This window comes from Pteropus vampyrus, unplaced genomic scaffold (genome assembly GCF_000151845.1).
Source record: "Pteropus vampyrus isolate Shadow unplaced genomic scaffold, Pvam_2.0 Scaffold66, whole genome shotgun sequence".
Taxonomy (NCBI): Eukaryota; Metazoa; Chordata; class Mammalia; order Chiroptera; family Pteropodidae; genus Pteropus; species Pteropus vampyrus.
Window position 1 is genome coordinate 5,714,967 of NW_011888847.1, and position 21,344 is coordinate 5,736,310.

Genomic DNA, 21,344 nt, shown 5'->3' on the forward strand with positions numbered 1-21,344 from the left:
TTTTGGTCCATTAATGGTGATAAAGGCAGCTGTCGTCTTTGCAGAACGGGGATAGAACACAGTGGGGATCTTTCGTTCATTGTGAAAATGTCTGATTTTTCTTGTGAGTAGAATCCTCTCTCAGGCTGTTTGATTATGCCCTGTGATATAATAAGGGGTGGAGTGGGGGAATCCCTCTCACTCTGCTTGGCTCTCCTACTTCCTTCACTTCTGGGCTCAAGGCCCACTTTGTTGGAAAGCTTCTCTTCTTAATCTTGAGCACCCAGTTAGGCAGTTGGGTCTCTGAGATGTCAAACCATCACCAGGGCGCCTTTTATGTCCATATTTCCTATAGTTCCTGAGCCAAGACACTCTGAATCTCCTGGATCCACATCCAGTCCTTTCTGGACAATTTTATTTTTATTTTTTGGAAACAATTTTAAAGTGTTCAATTCGATAGTAGACAATTCTTCTTTCCTTGCAGCCGTGGTCTGTTTCTACATCTCCTTCCTCCAAGGATGGGTAGGAGAGGATGATGGGACCCAGACACGACTGGAACTGATTCCAAGAACTTTCCTGACTAAAGCACCTGCTAGATAAGGAATATAGGGGTACTCACTGATTCAAGATTGGGGCCCACTATACCTGTAAGGCTTCTGAAGTGCTTGTAAATGCCAGGAAACTGGCATACATTGTAAGTAAAGAGGCCAGACAGTGCCAAGATCTTCTCTGCCAGTGTGACAGTCATTTAACAAAATAAAAGTAGTTTTTCAGAAAAAGCCTAGTTTTCTCAAGTTGGTCAATTCCAGCCTCACTATATGTATACACTGATACTGCCAGTTCAGCACTCAGAGAACATTATTTTAATCAATAGCAATATTCATTCCTTCAACAAATAGTTATTGGGCTTCAATAAGGAGCCTGGCACTGTTCTAGGAGCTGGGGATACTGCTGTGAACTAGACCCAGGGTCCCTGCTCTCAGGGACCAAATGGAGCAAGCAGCTTCTGGGGTGTGTGTGTGTGGGCGGGGGGTACAGATGATAAGGAACAGGTGGATGAGCAAGAAGATTATAGTGAGAGGGGAATAAAAAAATAAGTTGATGTGCTAGAATGGGTAGTTGGGGAAGGACTCTTTGAGGAAATAACATTTGACTAGAGACTTGACTGATAAGAAGTCAGCCACATGATACTCTAGGTCAGAGTGTTCCAGGCAAAGGGGGCAGCAAGTGCACAACCCCAGATGTAACTGAGCAAAGATGGAGGCCAAATTCCTGACATTCGGCATGCTGATGTTCTGCAGTATCTGGGTCACCTTCCTCCTTACCTACCACAGCATCAAGGGCAATGTCATGGTTGCTGTGGAGATCTTCTCCATCTTGGCTTCAAGTGCTAGATTACTAGGCTGCATCTTTGCCTCAAAGTGCTACATTATTCTGATAAGACCCAATAAGGACTCCTCAAAAGGTTTAAAGAATAAAATAGGTTCCAGGAGAAACAGACATTCAGGTTTTATCTTGTAAGGTTTATCTCATAAGGACACAGCAAGGATGGGCCCGAGGAAAAAAAGAGAATGAGAGAATTTGGTAGGAGGATATGTGCTGAGATTTTCTTTTTTTCTACACTATTTTCAAAACTGAAAACGTAATTCTTGTACTTGGTTAGAAAAGAAAGGACAAGTTTTAGAATAACCAATAACACGTAAGTCTCATATCTACCCAAAACTTCCTGGTCTCTCAATGAAGAAACAATCACCCATAACTGTATTTTATGTATCCTTTCAGAAATCATATCATATATCTAAATTTATATCTCTATATATCTTTAATATGAAGAATGAATAATTTAGCTCATAGCTCAGGATCTAGGCTTTTTTGTTTAGCAGTTTGGCTTAAAAATGGTTCTCTTTGAGCCTATCTGAACAATAACATTAGATTCATGGATGTGCTATTATTTAAATAATCGGTCTCCGAATTATGGACATTTAAGTTGTTTCTAGACTTTTGCTATTAAAAACAATGCAGGAATCCTTAAAGATATGTCTTTGTGAAATATGTGTCTCTATTGGTAGGATAAATGTCTGGTGTTAAAATTGCTGGACCACGAGGTGTGTGCTTATTGAATTTTAATAGCCACGGCCAAATGTGTGCTGAGCTTTTTTAAACTCTGGAGAAATTGGAGGGACTCTTCATTACAGATATGGTGAAAGAGTGCATTTTGGTCTAGTCTAGAGGAATAATTGTCCATATGAATAAGCTTAAATGAAGCTCAAGGTTTAAATTTTTTATTTTAACTCTTTTATTATGGACGATTTCAAATAAATAAAAATGGGGAGAGATTAATATAATTACCCAGCTTCAACAGTTATCAACTCATAGTCAATTTTGTTTCATCTATATCCTCATTAATTTGCCCCTCCCTGCCTTTATTTTGAAGCAAGTATCAAATATTGTATCATCTCAAATATTTCATGATATAAAAATGTGGCTTTTTAAACATTAGTTATCTTGTAGAATGACCCACATTCAAAATGTGTCAGATTGCTTCTTCTGATATTACTTAGCTTGTTCCTCCCTCCCAAGGGGTGTTTGATGCTTGGTAGAGAGGAGAGGTGGCGGTGAGCCAGCATGGCAAGCAAAGAGAGCTTGTATGGACTTTACATTCCATTACTGGGTCCAGCACTTACTAGGTGGCTATGGGACCTTGAGCAAGTCTAATCTCTTGAAACCTCATTTTCTTGTCTGGAAAATGAAGGTGATAACAAGAGTGCTTTTGTGGAAAGCTGAGCTTGTGGTACACACAAAAGGGGCTCTCAGTCCCTGTGAGGGGCAAGGAGAATGTAGCAGTGGTGGGAAAGGCCATCCCAATCCAACAGAGCAGCAGGACAGGAGTGAGGCTTGGGTGAAGATGACAAAGAAGAGGGGCCGTTCTATAATGGCACCAATAATGTTTTTGCTGTTAATAATGAAAGGCAGCAGAACATGCCACCCAAAACATGTCACATTGCCATGAAGATTATTTTGGGCTGAAACCACTTAAAAAGTGGTATCCCTTTTTTTCTTCCTAAAAGCAGGAGGTAAAACCCTCATAAAGGAAGATGTCTTCCCTATATCAGGAGGAAAGTACCACCCTTATCATCAAGGACTGGAATTTGAAACCTAGAGAATTTTGCACAAACACACCTTGTTGAAATATTTCTTATCTTCCTTTAGCCTCCCCATATATTTTACTTTTCTACAGTTGCCTCTCTTTGTGCAGCCTGGTATAAAAGCATTAGGTTTTGCCACTTATTTGGGTCATTTCCTTATGAGGACTCCCATACCACATAAAACTTATATTAAATAAATTTGCATGCTTTTCTCCTGCTAATATGTTTTATGTAAATCTAATTCTCAGGCCCAGTTGAAAACTCTAAGTGAGTAGAGGTAAAATTTTGCCTTCCCTATAATGAATACACAATGATTCTCTCAAAGTTCGAAATGTAAGGACGATAGTGTTCCTTTTGCTTGAGTAAGAGCATAAAGTGTACTGGAGCAGAGAAAAAGGCAAAGACATTGGTGTGGGATGGGATGACATGATCCCTTGCTGGCTTCTCACCTTTGAGAATGGGGTCCTTGTGGTGGGATGGTTCTGAGGACAGTTTATTGAAAGTTACAGCTTTATCCTCTACAGGGGTAATTATGCATAATGGGTGAAGTCATTGGAGTCTTTAATTTATATAAAATTAGAGACGTTGGCAGCTATGTTTCCATTCAAAAAGCTGACTTTTGAAGCATCCACTGATTCTTACAGATGCTGAGAAATAAACTGGTATAAACACAAACACTTGGAAATATAAATTAACAGCAGAGCGAGGGCTTTCTAAAGCACAGTTGATAAGTAAGCTGCAAGAACCGGTAGTGCTCAGAGAGTATTTCAACTTATGCATCTTCGGGGCAAGGTATTTAGAGTCCCTAAACACATCCAGTCATGCAATGCAAAATGATGGAAGAATGTGTTCAATTCAGAGAGTGAGCAGTACATTAGGGTCACAACTTTTCACTGAATATTTGACGTTTCTGGTTACTTACTTCCTATTAGTCACATTTTAAGATGAATCAATTCACTTGTCCAATTCGTATTTATTTGGAATCCAGGAATGAGAATGAGCAAGGCCTGTTTGGGTTGGTGGAAGCATACACGAAGTGCAATTTTTCCAGAGTCACACACTAAACTATAGGCCACCCTCAAATCATCTCATTTATCCTCACATCACCCCTTTGATGTAGCTATCATTATCTCTCTTCTATGGAGGAAAAAGCTAAGGCTCAAAGAGGTTAAGAAATTTGCTCCAGGTCACTTAGTAAATAAGTTGTACAGCAGGATTTCAAGCTATGGGGGGATCTAATAACCAGTTTGGACTTTTGTACAGACAACAATATTGTAATATTGTAATTCTGTGGATATATACTCCTTTTTGGTTCTTGTATTGGGTAATGATGAAACTTAACATAAGGAAGAGCTGTTTGATGGCATAATATAGGATTCACAGGGGGAAGAAAGAACTGGTGTGCAAAGAGATCAGCTAGAAGGTTGTGGCAGCAATGGAGGCTCTGGAGATGGAGGGATTAAAGTTTGGAACTAGAAAACCTGGTTCTAGCCTTGTCTCTACCATGATGCTATGCTGCTGCCTGGGGAACCTCAGGCAAGTTACAGCCACATTGCTGAAGCTTTCTTACTCCTCCTCAAACAAGGGTTTGATAAATTGAGATGAGAAAAATCTCTTGGTTCTTTCAAACTCTAAAATTCTGCCTGATACCTTTGAATTTTAATGCATTCTAAACTAAACATTTATGAAGACCCTAAATATCATCCAGAATCTAGAAAAGAATTTAGATATAATAATTCTTAACCTAGTCTTCTTTCCAAAGTACAAAGGAGTAGAATTGTTTTTAAGAATGCTTTCTAAACCAGACAAGCCAATCATTTCTGCATCTTACTGTTGTTTTTGTTGTTGTTGTTGTTAAGAAAATGATATGGCTTTTGCTGTTATAGCAGTGATTGATGATATTAAAATCAAATAGACATATTATTCTTGAAACAAATGAAGTGATTTAAACCAATTGCTAAGAAAGTTTATGAAAATATACCTAGGAGGCACAAATTATATTGCCATCAAATTAATTTGTTTTCTGAGATAAAATTTAATTTAAAATGTGATATTTCTTTAACTGGTTCAATCAACAGACTTTAAAGGGATTTTAGATAGAGAACACAGGAAATAAATACAGTAATGTCGGAGCAAATAATCAGCGGAATAGTTGTTCTGTGTTCTGTGGCTTGTGATGCTTCTAGAAAGTATTTTTAACAACTCCCTGAGGAATTGGCTCTTGTTGGTGTGAAGCCAGGCTCTTCTCTCAGCTCACATCTGCAAACTTCTCCATCCACATATCCTATAACAAATCCATTTCTAAGCTCTGCTGAGCCCTTGGTCTCAGTGTTTCTCAGAATGGAACCTTTCTCATCTTCAAATATTTGGGGATGGGATTCTCATTGGTGGGTTACAGAAACAGTCTTCTCCTCAGAATACCCCAAAGGGCAAAGGAATCTTCCCAAGATAATGCTTTCATTAAGCCATTTCTATTATTAAAACCTTCTGATATCTCATTGCTTATAGGATGAAATCTAAATTCTGCAACTGAGATCCCCATCCTTTCAGCCAAGCAAATATATTAACTTTCTTTAGACTTTAATCCTTCACTTTTGATATTTTTCTCCTTGGAATGCTCTGCTCTTTTTCTATATCAGCTCATGACCACCACTGCCTTTGATTCTGTCTGGAAACTCACTTCCTTCAGGATGTTTTCCTGGTTTAATAGCTACTCAGCAAATAAACAACTCCTGCTTTTGAGCTTTTAATCACATCAAGTGCTTTTAAGATAAATTATCCAAGTCTAGAGTAAACAACTTATAGAGATTTTCATTCTTTAAGAAACCACCCAGAGTGATTTTACTTTGTGAGAGAAAGCATTCCAGTTTTGGGGTGTCTGCTTCTTCGCTATAGGAATCCATACTAGAACTAGAGCAAAATGGCTCTTTATGGTGACCTCTAGTGGGCACGGGACAATCCTACAAAATTATGAAAAGTGAAGGGCAAAGTAGAACCCATCTCAGTAACCAACTGGGTTACTCTCAGGTCAGATGACTGCATCCCACCCTGCTCCACCATTATTTTTCCTTCCAGTATTTGTTTTGCATTTAACATAGTTTGCCTTACGACTCACCTGTTTCGCCTCTGGCGGGCACTTCGTGGGCTGGGCTGCCGGTGTCGGATGTCGTGTGACTAGCTGGTAGCAGTTTAAAATAATCCCTGCCAAGCGGCACCCACTGCCCGGGCATTGATCAGAGCAGAGAGCAAGGCGGTTCGCTCTGCGGAGTCTTAAAAAGCTCTTAAAGCTCTGAGGGCTGGTGCTGCAGCCGGCTTGAGGATGCAAAGGGGAAAGAAATCAAGACTTTATGAAAAGGAGGATGCAGATGAAGGCAACGAGCAGTTCTGTTCTTGCCAGTGGCAAGGCGATTCTTCTCAGACTTTCACCCTACTGTACAGAAAGCTTCATGATGGGGTCCAGGCGCACTACACGTAGGCGCCCTCTTAGGACCGATGCCCCAGAAAGAGGGGGCTGGAGCTGCTCCCTTCCGTGGGAGGGTAGCACCGAGGCTGGGTGCTGGGGTGTGTGGCCGCCTTCGGAGCACACGGTACGTGATCTCCACACCGGGAGAGGAAGAGCAAAGTCGACAAGAAAAACAGTTGCTGGGATGCTTTCTCTGAGAAATCCTTTGGGCGGTCTCAGAAACCAGGCTGGGTTCCGGATACTTTCTGGAAAAAGCTCTCCAAACGCCGTCTGTCTCCGCCCCTCAAATACCGCACCCCAGTCCTCACCTCTCCTTACCATCCAGTCTCCTCTCTTTGGGACTGTCAAAAGGGCCCTTGGAGGCTGTCCAAGTCATCCCGGTGGCCGGGGGTGGGACTCGGGAGAGGCACCCCGGCCGCGGGGTTTGGCTCTCACCTCCACCCTGGGGCTCCTTGCTCCCCGCCCCATGGACCCCTCCCGGCCACTGCAGGCAGGAGCGGAGGGGGAGGACACCGTCATGAGGCGGGGAGCCCGAGGTCCAGGGCGGGGCGCGGGGGAATCCCAACCCCAGCGAACCAGGGAGGTGCGGGCGCGGGTGGGAAGAGGAGGGCGGCGCGCAGAGGGAGGTGAGCGGAGCGGAGCTGGGAGGCAAGGAGGCCCCGCCCCCGCCTCTCTCAGAGCCGGCTCTTGGTCGCCTCCGAACCCGCTCACTTTGCTGTCGCCTCTGGACGGCGGCGGGGCGGTTGCCAGAGCTGCAGCGGGAGGGAGCGCCGGGGACCGGGAGCCATCCCGCATTGGCATCCCCACCGGTGCCCGTGCCCGTCTGGGGGGACAGCGCCCCTGCCTTAAAGGGGGCACCCCGGCCTCGGAGGGGGCATCCCTAGGGCTCGAGGGGCAGCGGCGCTGCTATCCTCGTTCTCGGCCAGTGGGGCGCAGAACTGGCGCGGGAGAGGACTCCCGGCCACCTGCAGGTACCGCCGCGCGGAGGGAGAGTCTCTAGGAGCGACGCTGGACTGCCGAAGAGGCTAGAAACGAGGGACCACTAGGACAGCGAAGGGCAGGAGCGGAGCCCCGAGGCACAGCGGGCCAGACAGCCTGTGGTCCCCGACGGCGCGCTCCCGGGTCAGCTAACATCAGGTAGACCTCGCGCGGCGGCCGGGGCACGGCGGCGGCGCCCTCGGGCCTCGGGGCCTCAGGGCCGCCAGCCATGACCTTCGGGCGCAGCGGGGCCGCCTCGGTGGTGCTGAACGTGGGCGGCGCCCGGTACTCGCTGTCCCGGGAGCTGCTGAAGGACTTCCCTTTGCGCCGCGTGAGCCGGCTGCACGGCTGCCGCTCGGAGCGCGACGTGCTCGAGGTGTGCGACGACTACGACCGCGAGCGCAACGAGTACTTCTTTGACCGGCACTCGGAGGCCTTCGGCTTCATCCTGCTCTACGTGCGCGGCCACGGCAAGCTGCGCTTCGCGCCGAGGATGTGCGAACTCTCCTTCTACAATGAGATGATCTACTGGGGACTGGAGGGCGCACACCTTGAGTACTGCTGCCAGCGGCGCCTCGACGACCGCATGTCCGACACCTACACCTTCTACTCCGCGGATGAGCCCGGCGCGTTGGGCCGCGACGAGGCGCGACCCGGCGGTGCCGAGGCGGCCCCCTCTAGGCGCTGGCTGGAGCGCATGCGGCGGACCTTCGAGGAGCCCACGTCGTCGCTGGCCGCGCAAATCCTGGCCAGCGTGTCAGTGGTGTTCGTGATCGTGTCCATGGTGGTGCTGTGCGCTAGCACACTGCCTGACTGGCGCGCCGCGGCAGCCGACAACCGCAGCCTGGATGACCGGAGCAGGTACTCTGCCGGCCCTGGGAGGGAGCCCTCCGGGTAGGACGCATTGCTTCTTTGCCCGTCGCGTCCGTCCTGTCGCGTCTGTCCATCCGTTCCGTCGGTCCCGTCTCTGTCCTGTATGCCTCTGAGCGGCCTAGCTGATCTAGTTCTGAGTCCAGCGAGGCCCCGAGCGTGGCAAGCTAAGCTAAGGGACGCGTTGGGCCTCACTCCCCACCCCAATTTTCCCAGAGCACAGACGGGCTTTGGTCCATACACTAGACGCCCTTCTTGTGGGCTATTAGCCAGGCTTGGGGAGGGGTAGATAATGACAGGCCTCCCTCCCATCTTTGTAGATTACTTTTGAGCAATTAGCAACTGCTTAATTAGATTTCTCTAAACTTTTATTGTTAGTATTAAACAATTTAAAATTGAGCTAAGAGCAGTTTGAGTTATTTGCCAATTTTTAGTGGTGTTTGAAAAGACGAAGCCTTGTTAAACTATTATACATTCTGCATAATATGTACTGTAATGGCATTGTTGTTATAAAAGAGATTAACTTAACATAGACTCTAAATGATGGATGTCTGTGCCCTTTTCTTTCCTCCTTTCCTACAAAGTATGGAGTTAACAACGCACCTGCCACCACCAAAGAGTCACGCCGTGACGTTCATAGGGGATCTTCAGTATGGGGAGGGAAAAACCGTTACCTTGGGGGAGGAGAAAAAGCTGAAATGCCCTAAATCCAGAAACAGTATATGAGTGGTTAATATATATTTTTTCACTTTACAAGGATGAGTGGAAAGTATTTAAATCTTTCCTTAGATCATTCTTACCTTTCAATAATGATAACATGCCTTTGTTCTTAGTACTAGTTTATTTTACATATTTGGTAGGAAGAATAAGCAGAGTCTAGTTGGACTTTTGAGGGAGACAGCCTGTTTGGGCACAAATACAAAATTTCATATTTTGTTTTACCTTTGGTACTGTTTTAAGATTCCTTCTTTATTCATTTTTAAAATTAGGTTGCACCGGGTAATCTTTTCATGACAGGCATGTGCATGTTTCTAATGGTGCTATGTGCCTAGATGTTGCAGTGGATTACTTCCTCACCATATTCTTCCTTTGGAAAGTAAATATTTTAATGGAAATCTAAGTAAATAAAATTGTCTAGTACTACAGAGTCCATTAATGATAGGCCATCTTGGCATGAAGTCCAAGATACATGCTTTGAAAGGAAATTCATTAGGAAACTCATTTCGTTTAGTGTATTAAGTTCTGAGTTTTCAATTCACAGATAAGAATTACTAATTTGTTACTTCAGCAGTACAATGAAATTAATTTATATACCTAAATAGATAAGTACCCTTGATTCTTTTAAAGGGTCATAGGAAAATAAGCCATGAGAGATTGGCCTTGAAATGATTCACTAGTAATTACAGAATTCTAAGGTTAGTGAAGGTTCAAGCTATATTAGCAAAGGAAATAGGAGAATTGAATTATTGGCACAAAAACTGAGGGGAGTTGGCTAAATCAATAAATAAGCAAAAACAGTCAACCTGAACAATAATTTTAGGGGGATGGAGGGAGTTTGGGGAGAAGAGGAGGGCAGCCTGGAGATACTAAAGTAAAGCATTTGGAAAGAAATGAGAGATATGAATAATAATGTGAGAGAGAGAGAGAAAGAAACCAAAAAGGGAAGAGACAGATGGAAAAGAGGAAGACTGCAAAAGAAGTGAAGGAAGAAGATAAGAGTAATGCTTAATTTGTGTATACGTATTTTATGTATGTATATAATTATTCAAGTCAGAACTGTTTCCTAGAGACGCAGATATTTCAGGCAAAAGCATATTTTTCTTGGCTTAATGGTCCAGTTTCAAGCTTCACTCTGAGGGACTGACAGGTATATACAAACCAATACCTGTAATCCCAAACAGATAAACTGAAGGATGGCTGAATGACTGAGGAGGCTGCACATTACAGAGGGAGCCTCCCACAGGTCTCCAACCGAGAGGGCCCCTCAGCTGGTACTTTGTGTATAATCTCTCAGCCCCTGCTTGCTTATGGTTGCTGAAATTAGTCTTTCTGAAATATCATTCTGAACATTTGGCCATATTTGGCATCTACAAAGTAAAGTAGAAACTTAAAGGCCAATTATCTTGGCCTTTAAGGCTCTTTATGCCACAATCCTCCTTTCTCGACTTAGTCCATTGTAATTTGCAAGCATCTTTTGAGTTATCTGCTGTGTTCAAGATACTCTTGGTGTTCTAAATATTATAACTTTTATTTGTAAAGAAAAGGAGTCAAGTTGGCGATGTAGGAATCAGAGGCACAATCAATCCAATAATTGAATTGAGTTGTTCTGGGGAGGCCTTCAAGGTGAGGGAGGATGGAAATAAGTTATCTTTGGGAGGTTGCAGAGATTGTACACTGCTTGACATGGGCAGGGAGTATCATTTATATAAATTACAGTGTTTTCAGCCTGTGCAACCATGTGTGCCCCACCTGGGAACAAAATAAGGATTTTCCATGTAAAAGAAACAGTGTGGACATGGGCTTGAAATTTTTATGTTTAGGGGACATGAGAGGTAGATGGAGAGCAGATGTTAGAAGGACTGGAATGAGCGGGAGAATCATTTTATGTTACAAGGAGTTAGCTGTTGGTGGGTTTGGGTTATATATGTAAAGTAATGTTGTGATTGTGTACTGTGAATTAGAATTGGAGGGACTGGAAACAGGAGGATGAGTTTGGAGAGAGTTTTCCAGAGGGAGGGAATGAGAGCTTAGATTGCTTTGAGGTGGCGAGAAGAGGAGAAATGACAACTTTGGGAGCTGTTAGGAAGAATCAAAATTAATCCAGGGCATTGGAAGGATACAGGTCCAGGGACTGATTAAGTAGACTTCCAGGAGCTAGGAGCACTTCTGCCACCTGCAGGCTCCATTTGTCTAACCTGGCCTGTTCACTGGTTCCCAGACTATCCAAATGTGCCTTACTGTGCATTCCCTTGCCTATTGAAACTGGATCATCCATCAAGCCGCACTCAGATTCTATTTCTCTTTTGAAGCCTTTCCTTATTACCCTAATAAATGTTATTTTCCTCCTGAATTTCTTGAGGGATTACTTACTAGTGCTACTTATTTGGCACCTACAATATTCTTCCTAGCATAGTAGTTATTTTTTCATATAAACATGTCCTAGCTTCTAAACTAGATGTGTTGAAAAGCCCTGGAAGGCAGCTACATTCTCTTGTTCTATTTATTATGATAGCTACTAGAAAAAATTATTATTCCGGCACAATAAATATCTACCGTTTATATTACATTTCAAAATATAACCTTACAGGAATATATCTTCCCTTGCAGTGATTGAATAGTTGTGTAGGATAAGGCTGTGGGCTTTAGGCAGTGGAATTCTTAGTTGAGGAGGATGAGATCTTGTGCTGGAATGAGAAAAAAGTCTGTTAAATCAAGGAACAATTATTTATCAAGTACTTATTGTGTAAAAGTTATAAAGATAAGAATAATACAAATTTTTCAATTAACCTCTAAAATTTTGGAATGGCATACAATCTGAAGTTTGGAAGAAATCTTGAGAGGTTTTCTAAATCAATAATATGAAACCTTTTGGGGTATGAACATGATTTTCTAAATTGATTTGTTTTAGATGATTAATAATCATACAGATAATAGTTTAAAGTCCAAGAGCTCCAAAAGCATGCCTTTCTCCATTCCCTAGCAATTCAGTTATTTTCTCTAGGTATAACCAAAGTAATGGTATTTTGTGTCATTTCAGAGGCATTTTATATATTGACAAGCATATCATATATATTTACAAAAACCAGTGAGATAACACTGTTCTGAAATTTGCTTTTTTAACTAACCAACATGTCATAGAGATTGTTCCATACAAGTTTGTAAAGAGCTGCCTGATTCTTTTATGCAGCTGCAAAATATCCCGTTGTATGAATGTCCCATAATTTCTGGACATTTACATTGTTTTTTGGCTGCAGGATATGTGGTACTGAATATTCTTTTGCTTTATGAAAATATATCCATAGGATAAATTCCTAAAAGTTAAGTCAAAGGGCATGTGCACTTTTAATTTTCATAGATAATTCCAAATTGCTTTCCAAAAAGATTATATCAGTTTATGCTCCTACCAGCAATATGTGACAGAACATGTTTATTCATAATCTACAAAGTGTTAATTTTGATCTTTACCATGGTGAAAGGTGAAAAGTGATATCTAGTAGTTATAATTTGTTTTTGCCTTATTTTGAGTAAAATTGCGCATCTTTACGTATATTTAGGGGTCATTTATCTTACTCTTTGATGAGCTTTTTATACCCTTTGCTCATTTTCTCAATGACTTTCCTAGTTTGAAGATTTAAAAAATTAAGAAATTGGCTTTTGTTTATCATATGAATTAAAAATATTTTGTTCTGTAGTTTAGGACCCCATTTAAAGAAAACCACAATTGCCTAGACCATAGCAGCTGTACTTTTAGTATCTATTTATTGAGGAAAAATATATAATGATTAAAAAATAATTGTGAGTTCTAACCATTTATCAACCATTTTTTGACTCTTCTGACTATGCCAGGCACTGTTGATACAGAGGTACATAAGACAGGGTTTTTGCTCACAGGGAGCTGGTAGACTAATGGTGGTAGTAGAAGCGGAGGACAGACAACAAAGTCAGCAAATAAATAAGAAAGTGAAAGAAAATCAGTCTAGAAAGCAGCAGGAGTGCTCCTTTGCATAGGATGTGAGGAGGTGGCTTGAGACCTGAACAATGAGAAAGATCCAGTCTTGGAAGAGGGAGGGAAGAATATTCTGGACAGAGAGAACAGCAAAAGCAGACACTCTGAGATGGCAATGGACTTGGCTTGTCTACAAAACAGAAAGAAGTTTCATGTAAGCTAGCACTTAGTGTAAAGGTGGGAGAGGGGTAGATGAGGTTCTAGGGAGACAGGGACCTATCAGGCAGGGCCTGTGTGACGTGGGAATGAGTTTAGATTTTATTTCAAGTGTAACAGTGAAGTCTTTGGAAGATTTTAAAGCAGAAGAAAGGTATATGATGTGTTTTAAAAACACCACTGACTACTTGGTAGAGAATGGACCGAGGCGGCAATGCCAGAGTCAGCAAGACCTGGCAAGTGAGAGAAGGCAGGGCTTGAGTTGCAATGGAGATGGTGAGAAGTGATTGGATTCAGGTCAAAAGATGGATTTTTATTATGTTACTAATGATGACACATCTGCCAGTACTAGGACAGTGTGTGAGGTATTATTTATTGAGTAAAGTGATGCAGGGCCCACAGACATTGGAGTCCCTCTTGCTTCACTGCCTTGGCACACATATAGTGAGGTGGGAACCTAGTTCTTTCCTACAGGATCTGCTTTCCATTTGGGGGTATTGTGTGGAGAAGTCTCTCAAAGACATCTTTTGAAGGTCGGTGGGAGAAGGGTCATGTGCCATTTTCCCTTTTGTACAACCAAAACCATCTATCTCATTGAGAGGACTGCTCCTTTTGTTAAAGATCTTCATTGAAAATATTCACAACTTCCCATAATGCACAATTCTGGTAACTAATATTAGAATGGTGATGTTCTTAATGTTATATCTGATTGATAGGACAAACTGAAGATTTTTTAGACAGTTTGCCTCACAGTAACATCTGAGTATCGTTCCAACACTGCCAAGGAGATTAATGTTCTTTTGGTATTTTAACATATAGATATATAGTCATCTTTTAAAATTACTAAGTGCTGCTGCCTATTTCGTAAAGAGATGCTCTTTGCTAGTCAAAACTTTGAGAAAAGGGTGAGATATAAAGTAGTTGTTTCTTTTTGGTCTCTTTTGCTTCTGAACTTCGATTCCCTCAGTCTCAGCTGCAGTGTTCTTTTTTGACTTTTAAATCTCCTTAGCATGCAAAGTCTTGCCATAATTTTAATCTGTTCGTTGGAAATTATTTCTAACAGTTGCTTTATGTTGGAACTTTGATCTTTAATTTGTATTGTAGTGGTGAGAATTTGAGGAGATGTAAAGATGTTTAAATTTCCTCTGGTGTTACTTTAAGCCCAAGTTTAAAAAATGAAATAATCACAATGAAACACCAGGTGATGGAAATTTAAAAATCAATTGTATTATTTCTATTGCCTTTTCGGTCAGTATTACACAAATCCAATAAGTTATTAAGTACTTTAAAAATAAAAATAGTATTTGAAACTGAAGATGGAAGTCTGTAGCAGATAAGGTGAATATTTTCAGAAGCCAGTAATTAATAGATTTCTGATAGGATTGTACATGACCCAGAGCCTCAGTTAAAGTCTGTTCTTTCACAGTGGACTGTTTCTTTTAGTATATGTATAGGGTTTTTCTACCCGCTGCCAATTTCAGAATTCAGTGGAAACTTTCTTTTGTCAATAACTTCTCTTTAATCAAGTGCTTTTTTCCCTACCTTTTGGTAAGCAAGTCCTCTTTAACATTTTTCTTTTAATTTTTAAAAACAAGAAATTTGCTCATTGGAAAAAAGTATGGTTCTAAGTGTTATGAAGTGAAGAATAAACATGCTCCTTTCTCGTCAGTCCCATTACCCAGTTTCTGAGTATTCTTCCAGAAATGTTCTATGCACATATAAAAATACACACACACATATGTGTATATATACATGTGTAATTATATGCATATTATATAGATTAAAATATTATAACTGGGATCATTCTATAATCTTGTTTAGCAATTTCCTTTTTTTACTTAGCATCCTGGAACTCTTTCCATATCAGTGCATATAAATCTTCCTTATTCTTTTAAAATTCATATACTATTCCATCATATGGAAAGCCCACAATTCATTCAACAAGTGTCTGTCCAGTTGAAAATAGTAATGGCTGCAATAGTCAATATTTAATAAATAATTAATATATGCTAGTCACTTGTTAAGTTTTTACAGGTATTTTGTCATCTAAGTCTCATAACAATCTTACGAGGTAGTACTATTATTATCTCCATTTTATGACTAGGATTTAGATAGCTTAAGATTTAATAGGTGACTTGGGATTTGATTTCCTTGTCCCTGATCTACCCTGCTGTGGAATGATTAGTTTGACTCTAGTTTTTCAAACAGTACTGCAGAGCACAATCTTTTTCATGTATCTTTGCAAATCGGTATGAGTGTATATGTTGGATAAACTGCAAAAGGGAAAAATAGCCAGGTCAAAAGGATTGCGTTTAAAATTTTTTTGATAGATATTGCCAAATTTTCCCCTAAAATATGAATGAAATTCAGCAGGACTCTTTATTAATAATAACTATTATAATAATGCAATTAATAATGGATAGAATACTAATATTACTAATATGTTAATAGCAAACATTTGGAAATAATCTCCTTTTAAAAATATAAAAGCTCTATTGAAATATAATTTGCATACTAGTCATTTATACATTATATTCAACAGACATTTATTGAACATCTACTAAGTATCTGGGACTGTCTAGATGCTGGGTATATGGCAGTGAACAAAACAGAGTCCCTGCCTTCAAGAACCATATATTCTAATAAATAAATACTTAACAGATGATAAGTGCTATGAGTTTACAGAGTATGTATGAAACATGATCAGGAAAGGCCTCTGTGATAAGGTAGTGGATGTCTGAACAAGGACCGAGAGGGATGCAGGAGGCAGCCAGGAAGATACCTGGGCGAGAGAGTTCCAAGCATACAGCACAGTAAGTGCAGTCCCCTGAGGTGTATGTGCCTTTGGTCTGTTGGAGGAACAGCAAGGAAGCAGGCTGGTAGAGAATTGGGGGTGAAAGTGGAGGAATATAGATCTTATACAGCCTTAGAGATGCATCGACTAAAAGGATTTATTTTCGATAGTCTTCTTTTTTAAAAGAGAAAATGGTAAGGACTTTGGATTTGTATTTGATTGTAGGTTTTAAGCAGAAGACGTAATTTGACTTAGTTTTAAAGATTACTGTGACTCAAGAGTGGAGAACAGATTCTAGGGGACAAAGATGGATGAAGCCATTGAGGTCAGTTAGGGCCACAGTTGCAACTCAGCACTCAGAGGGGCTGCCTTGAGTCCTGGATCTAGGCAGCTGATGGTCATGTTGGTCCAGGTTGTGGTGGCAGGGTTTCTTTTTTCATTTTTTGGGTGAAGATATTGTTGTAATCTGCCAAGTTTGCTTCTGACATCATTCAATGAAAAGAGTTTCCACTTGTCCCCTATACCCAGTCCTTGCAGGACTGGTGGTGGTCTGGAGAAGGGGTAGGAAAACTGTGGTCTGCAGACCACTCAGACCCACTACCTATTTTTCTGCAGCCCCTGATCTATGAATGGTTTTTACATGTTTAAATGGTAAAAAAAAAATCAAAAGAAAATACTGTTTTATGATGCATAAAAATTATCTGACATTCAAATTTTAGTGTCCGTAAATAGAATTTTATTGGAGCACAGCCACACTCACTCATTTACATATTGCCTATGGCAGCTTTCCCATGATATCAGCAGAGTTGAATAGTTGCAACAGAGACTGTGTGGCCTGCAGAGCTTAAAACATTTACTATTCGGCCCTTTACAGGATAAGTTTGCCAACCCCTGGTCTAGAATGGTTTGACACAGGGCCTGGGCCTGCCCAGCTGTGCTTCCTCAGTCACATTCCTTCTCTACGCCTGAGTTTCCTCGTTTGTAAAGTAAGGATAGAGATAGTACCTGTTTTGAGAACTGAGAATTGAGGATTAGATTACTGATTCTTGTATTCTAACCAGCCCAATGCCAAATGCTTCCCTTGGATCTCAGTGAGGACCACCCTGACTCACAGATTGCTGTTTTCCCAAAGAACTTTCCCTAACCAGAGCTTATTTTTCTATCATAGTGGTTCTGGTAAAGTGGAGGCTTTTATTAGTATTTATGGTTGGTGTGGGAAGTCAAGTACTTATAAATTAGGGACTGTCTGTATTGATTTCAGATTATAGATGTAGATTCACCCAATTTACTCTGAATTGGTAAATGAGGGAGATGGCTGGGGGAGGGATGAATGATCAAAACTGGGATTCATGAGATAGGTCCTGTTAAATCAGGGACTGTATTTTTGTAACATATTAAAAGTTTGATTTTATAGGAAATAAAATGGGAAGTACATTTCAAAAAGGAGTGAGTCATATTTATTAATACACGGAATAACTCAGGCAGCCTTGAGGCATAACTAAGACAGCCCTTGCCCTTCTCTGGAAGCTTCCTGTACATTGGGAGGAAGAGCCACAGTCATTGATGATAAGAAGGTGAGATGGTACGGGCTATACAAGGGAGCACAGGTTTGGGAGCAGAGCTAGGGCAGCCTGGGGTATCATGGAAAGGCTTAAGTCTACGCTGCATTTCCTGAATGCCGGGCATAAGAACACAGTAGAATTGGCAGAGGACTCAGATTGTTAGTTGTATTCTCCACCACCACATACTTACAGTTTAAAAAAATAAAAATAAAGGTTCATCTAAGAATCCCTTGACAAAGCAGTCAAATTATTAATTTTATTATACCTTGACCCTTAAGCATATATTTTAAAATATTCTATGGATGAAATGGGAAGTTTCGGGAAGCACTTATGAGGAACACTGAAATACAGTCTGTCTTAAAGAGAAGCACTGGTGCAATTGGATGAGTTGCAAGCTGAACTAGTTGCTTTTTTCATGAAATATCATTTATTTTGAAAGAACGACAAACTTGTGGTTATTTAGAGTTGAGTATGTAGCAGACATTTTCTCATAAATGAACTAGGTGAGTCTGTCACTTCAAGGAAGACAACGGACAATATTTGTTGCCAAAGATAAAATTAAAGCTTCCAAGTAAAAAATTAAGACATTCAGAACACTAGAACCTGCCACTGCGTGCTTGCCAGCTCCCCAATATTTAACAACTTTCTGATGAGGTTGGTGGTGATATTAATGTGATTTGTAAAATATTATAGAACGAAATGTATTAACATTGGAAGAGCAGTGTCATTCAGTAACCAACCGGTACAGGCTAAATGACCAATACCTGATGTTACCAAACTATGCGTGGACAAAAGATCCACTCCCAGTGTCAGAGGGACCAGCAGGTTTTAATGTAACCAAATATCAGAAGTTCAATGATATGATTTCAGTTTCTATATTGCAGTTAACCTTTAAAAAACTACCACTTTTCGAGTTTTGGTGTAGTATCAAAGAAGTATATCCGCATTTATCAGAAAAGGCTATTAGAGTATACTTCCCTTTTCTCACTACCTATTTTTGTAAGGCTAAATTCTCCTCATATACTTTAAAACAACATATACTTTAAAACAGCATATTTAATGTGGAAACAGATAGGATAATTAAGCTGTCTTATATGAAGCCAGACATTAGTGAGATTTGTAGAAAGGTAAAAGATGTCACTTTGCTCACTCACTTGTTTTGGTTTTGGAAAATATACTTATTTGTCATTAAAAAATGTTATTTATATGTAATAGATTTGTTGTTTTAAATTGAACAAATAAGTATCTTTCAGAAGTCCTAGTTTTAATATCTATTTATGCTAAGTATTGGGTCCTCAGTAATTTTTAAGTGTAAAAGAGTCCTAAGACCAAAAATTTGAGAGCCACAATTTTAAAGGCACCAGTTTCCAATCCCTCAACTTTAGTATGTTCACTTTCATGAAACAGTCTGCTTCAGAGCATGCCTACGGTGAAGGCAGTGTTCTTTTATAATTCCTTCTCCTAGTTTACAAATGAAGAGCATTTCTCTTACCATCCTGAATCTTATTAAGGTGTATTGTCTCAGGGTATAAAAACCTATGGATGTTAATGAAAGAGATGACACAGAATATATTTCTTTTAGTAATTTTGCCTCTGCCATTCTCTGAGAGAGTCTTTTGATAGCAAAACAAAGAGGACATTGGTAGGAAAATCTGAAAGAATTGGATCCATGAGAAAGTATCCAGAAGTATCTTATATCATCCAGGCAGCAGACTCATGGCAATGCGCAATCATCTTTTCTTTTTTATAAAAATTATAATCCAATACTACTTTATTTTCTTTTTCTTTTTTATAGCAATCATCTTTTTTTCTTTCAATTCTTTTTCTCTCCTCCCCTTCCCTCTCTCCCTCTTTTTCTCTCTCTGTGGTAGAATTCAAAAGTTAGAAGGTTGTCATAGGGAAATATATTTATACATCATTTGAATTGAAAAAAAATAAATCAGTCTATTCCTTAAGAAAGTATATCTGATTTGAATGATTGATTTGACAAGGAGGACTGACTGCAAGTTCAATTACATGGTGGGCATTTTCCATAAGCTGAATAAGCTAGGTGTGTAATTCCAAGGTTTTGATGAAAATGTATTGAAAGCACATGATAAGATGCAAATAATAAAAATGTTGTATTGTCAAAGATGTATGGAAATATTTTAATATCCCAACCCTCTCTAATATTATCAGTTTTAGAACTGGTCTTCAAAGTAGAAGAGTAACCAGTTTATTTAGCAGTCACTGGATAATTCTTGGTCTGAGAATTTTTTATACAGCACTTCCTAGGAAGTGAGAAAGTGAATGACTCTAATGATGGACAACAAACCCTATCGCAAGTTAGGTGATTGTCAGTTTTTGCTTTTAACAAATTTGAAAAACAATTGGTTTTACAGCAGATAAATCATTAAAAATAATTGTCCCAAATTTTAATTTTATAAATATCAAACACATAGGAAGGTTGCAAACAAAATACAACGAACAGCCTTATATGTTCCACCTGGATTCACCAGTTGTGAAGAGTTTGCTTCATTTGATTATATCATCTATTATAATATGATTATTATGATGATTCATTTGATTTAGCTATCTATCATCTATCTATAATTATTATTACTTTACTGAAAATTTTGAGAGTTGGTTGCAAGCATCTTGAGACTTCACCCCCTAAATACTTAGGCACTCATCTAAAAATAAGGACATTTTCCCATCTAACAGTACAATGATCACATTTAGGATATTATTTAACATATGTTTTTGAAAGTCTAGGTCAGTTGTTTCGTAGATGTCCCTTAATTTGAACTTGTCTGATGGATTCTTCATAATTATATTCAAGTCAAACTTCTATAGAAATAGTACATAGGTGTAAAAGAATTTTTGATAATAGATCAAAATATAATATTTTTTACACATACTTGGAAGGGGGTAAAAAAATTGAATAACATTCCTATAATACAATTTCTGTTTTCCTCTACTTGTTTAAGTAAATAAGAATTTTCAGCCCTTTTATCTGTAAAAGCAAAAAATTGGAATAGAAGTGATGCTGAATCTATGTCATTCATTTTACCAATAAGCATTCTTCATTTATTAATTAGCATGTAAAATATCCAACAGCTAAAAAGATACAAACTAATTAAAAAGGAAAAAAACCTATCCATGTCATTAAAAGATGTGGTTCAAATAAAATCTTACTTTTTAATTGGTTACATACAGAATTTTGTAATGACAACTCAATGAAAAAATAACAGATTGTAGGAAATTAAATTACAGATTAATAGGAAATTAAGATAATTAAAGATATAAGCATAATTTTATTATTGCAAAGAAGTACGATAGGATGTTTAGATTTTTTTCAAGCCTGAAAAATATTACATCAGAGCAAAATTATGTGGGAGAAGTGAAATGGAAATATGGGTTTTATGAGAAAAGATAACAATGTATAATTTATGTTAAGGAAGAGTTTGTTAGTGTGTGTTTTTTAAATGAGAGTTGGTGGGTTGTATCAAAACACTATAGTATTTGGATTCATTAGATATTTTTTAAAAAGTGATGTAACAATTTCATTTTTTAAATGTTAATATTACAACATGCTAGAATTTGCGTGCTTTTTAGCTATTTTAACTTAAGAATTGTCAAAATAAAAATGTCTGAGGGTGATATATAGAAATTCTTTCAGGGGTGATAT

General features: G+C 39.6%; 1 protein-coding gene across 2 annotated transcripts in view; it reads left to right on the forward strand.

Annotated features, from left to right (window-relative positions):
- The first annotated feature begins 7,197 nt into the window (after positions 1-7,197).
- The window catches only part of KCNG3 (potassium voltage-gated channel modifier subfamily G member 3), a 28,532-nt gene continuing 14,385 nt past the window's right edge, over positions 7,198-21,344 (forward strand). Inside the window, exon 1 of one of the 2 annotated variants that reach the window (XM_011361355.1) lies at positions 7,198-8,460. In XM_011361355.1, coding sequence (XP_011359657.1) covers positions 7,796-8,460 — 665 coding nt within the window. In that variant the 5' untranslated portion in view covers positions 7,198-7,795. The remainder of the gene's footprint in view (positions 8,461-21,344) is intronic. The other variant, XM_011361356.1, reaches the window with a different exon arrangement.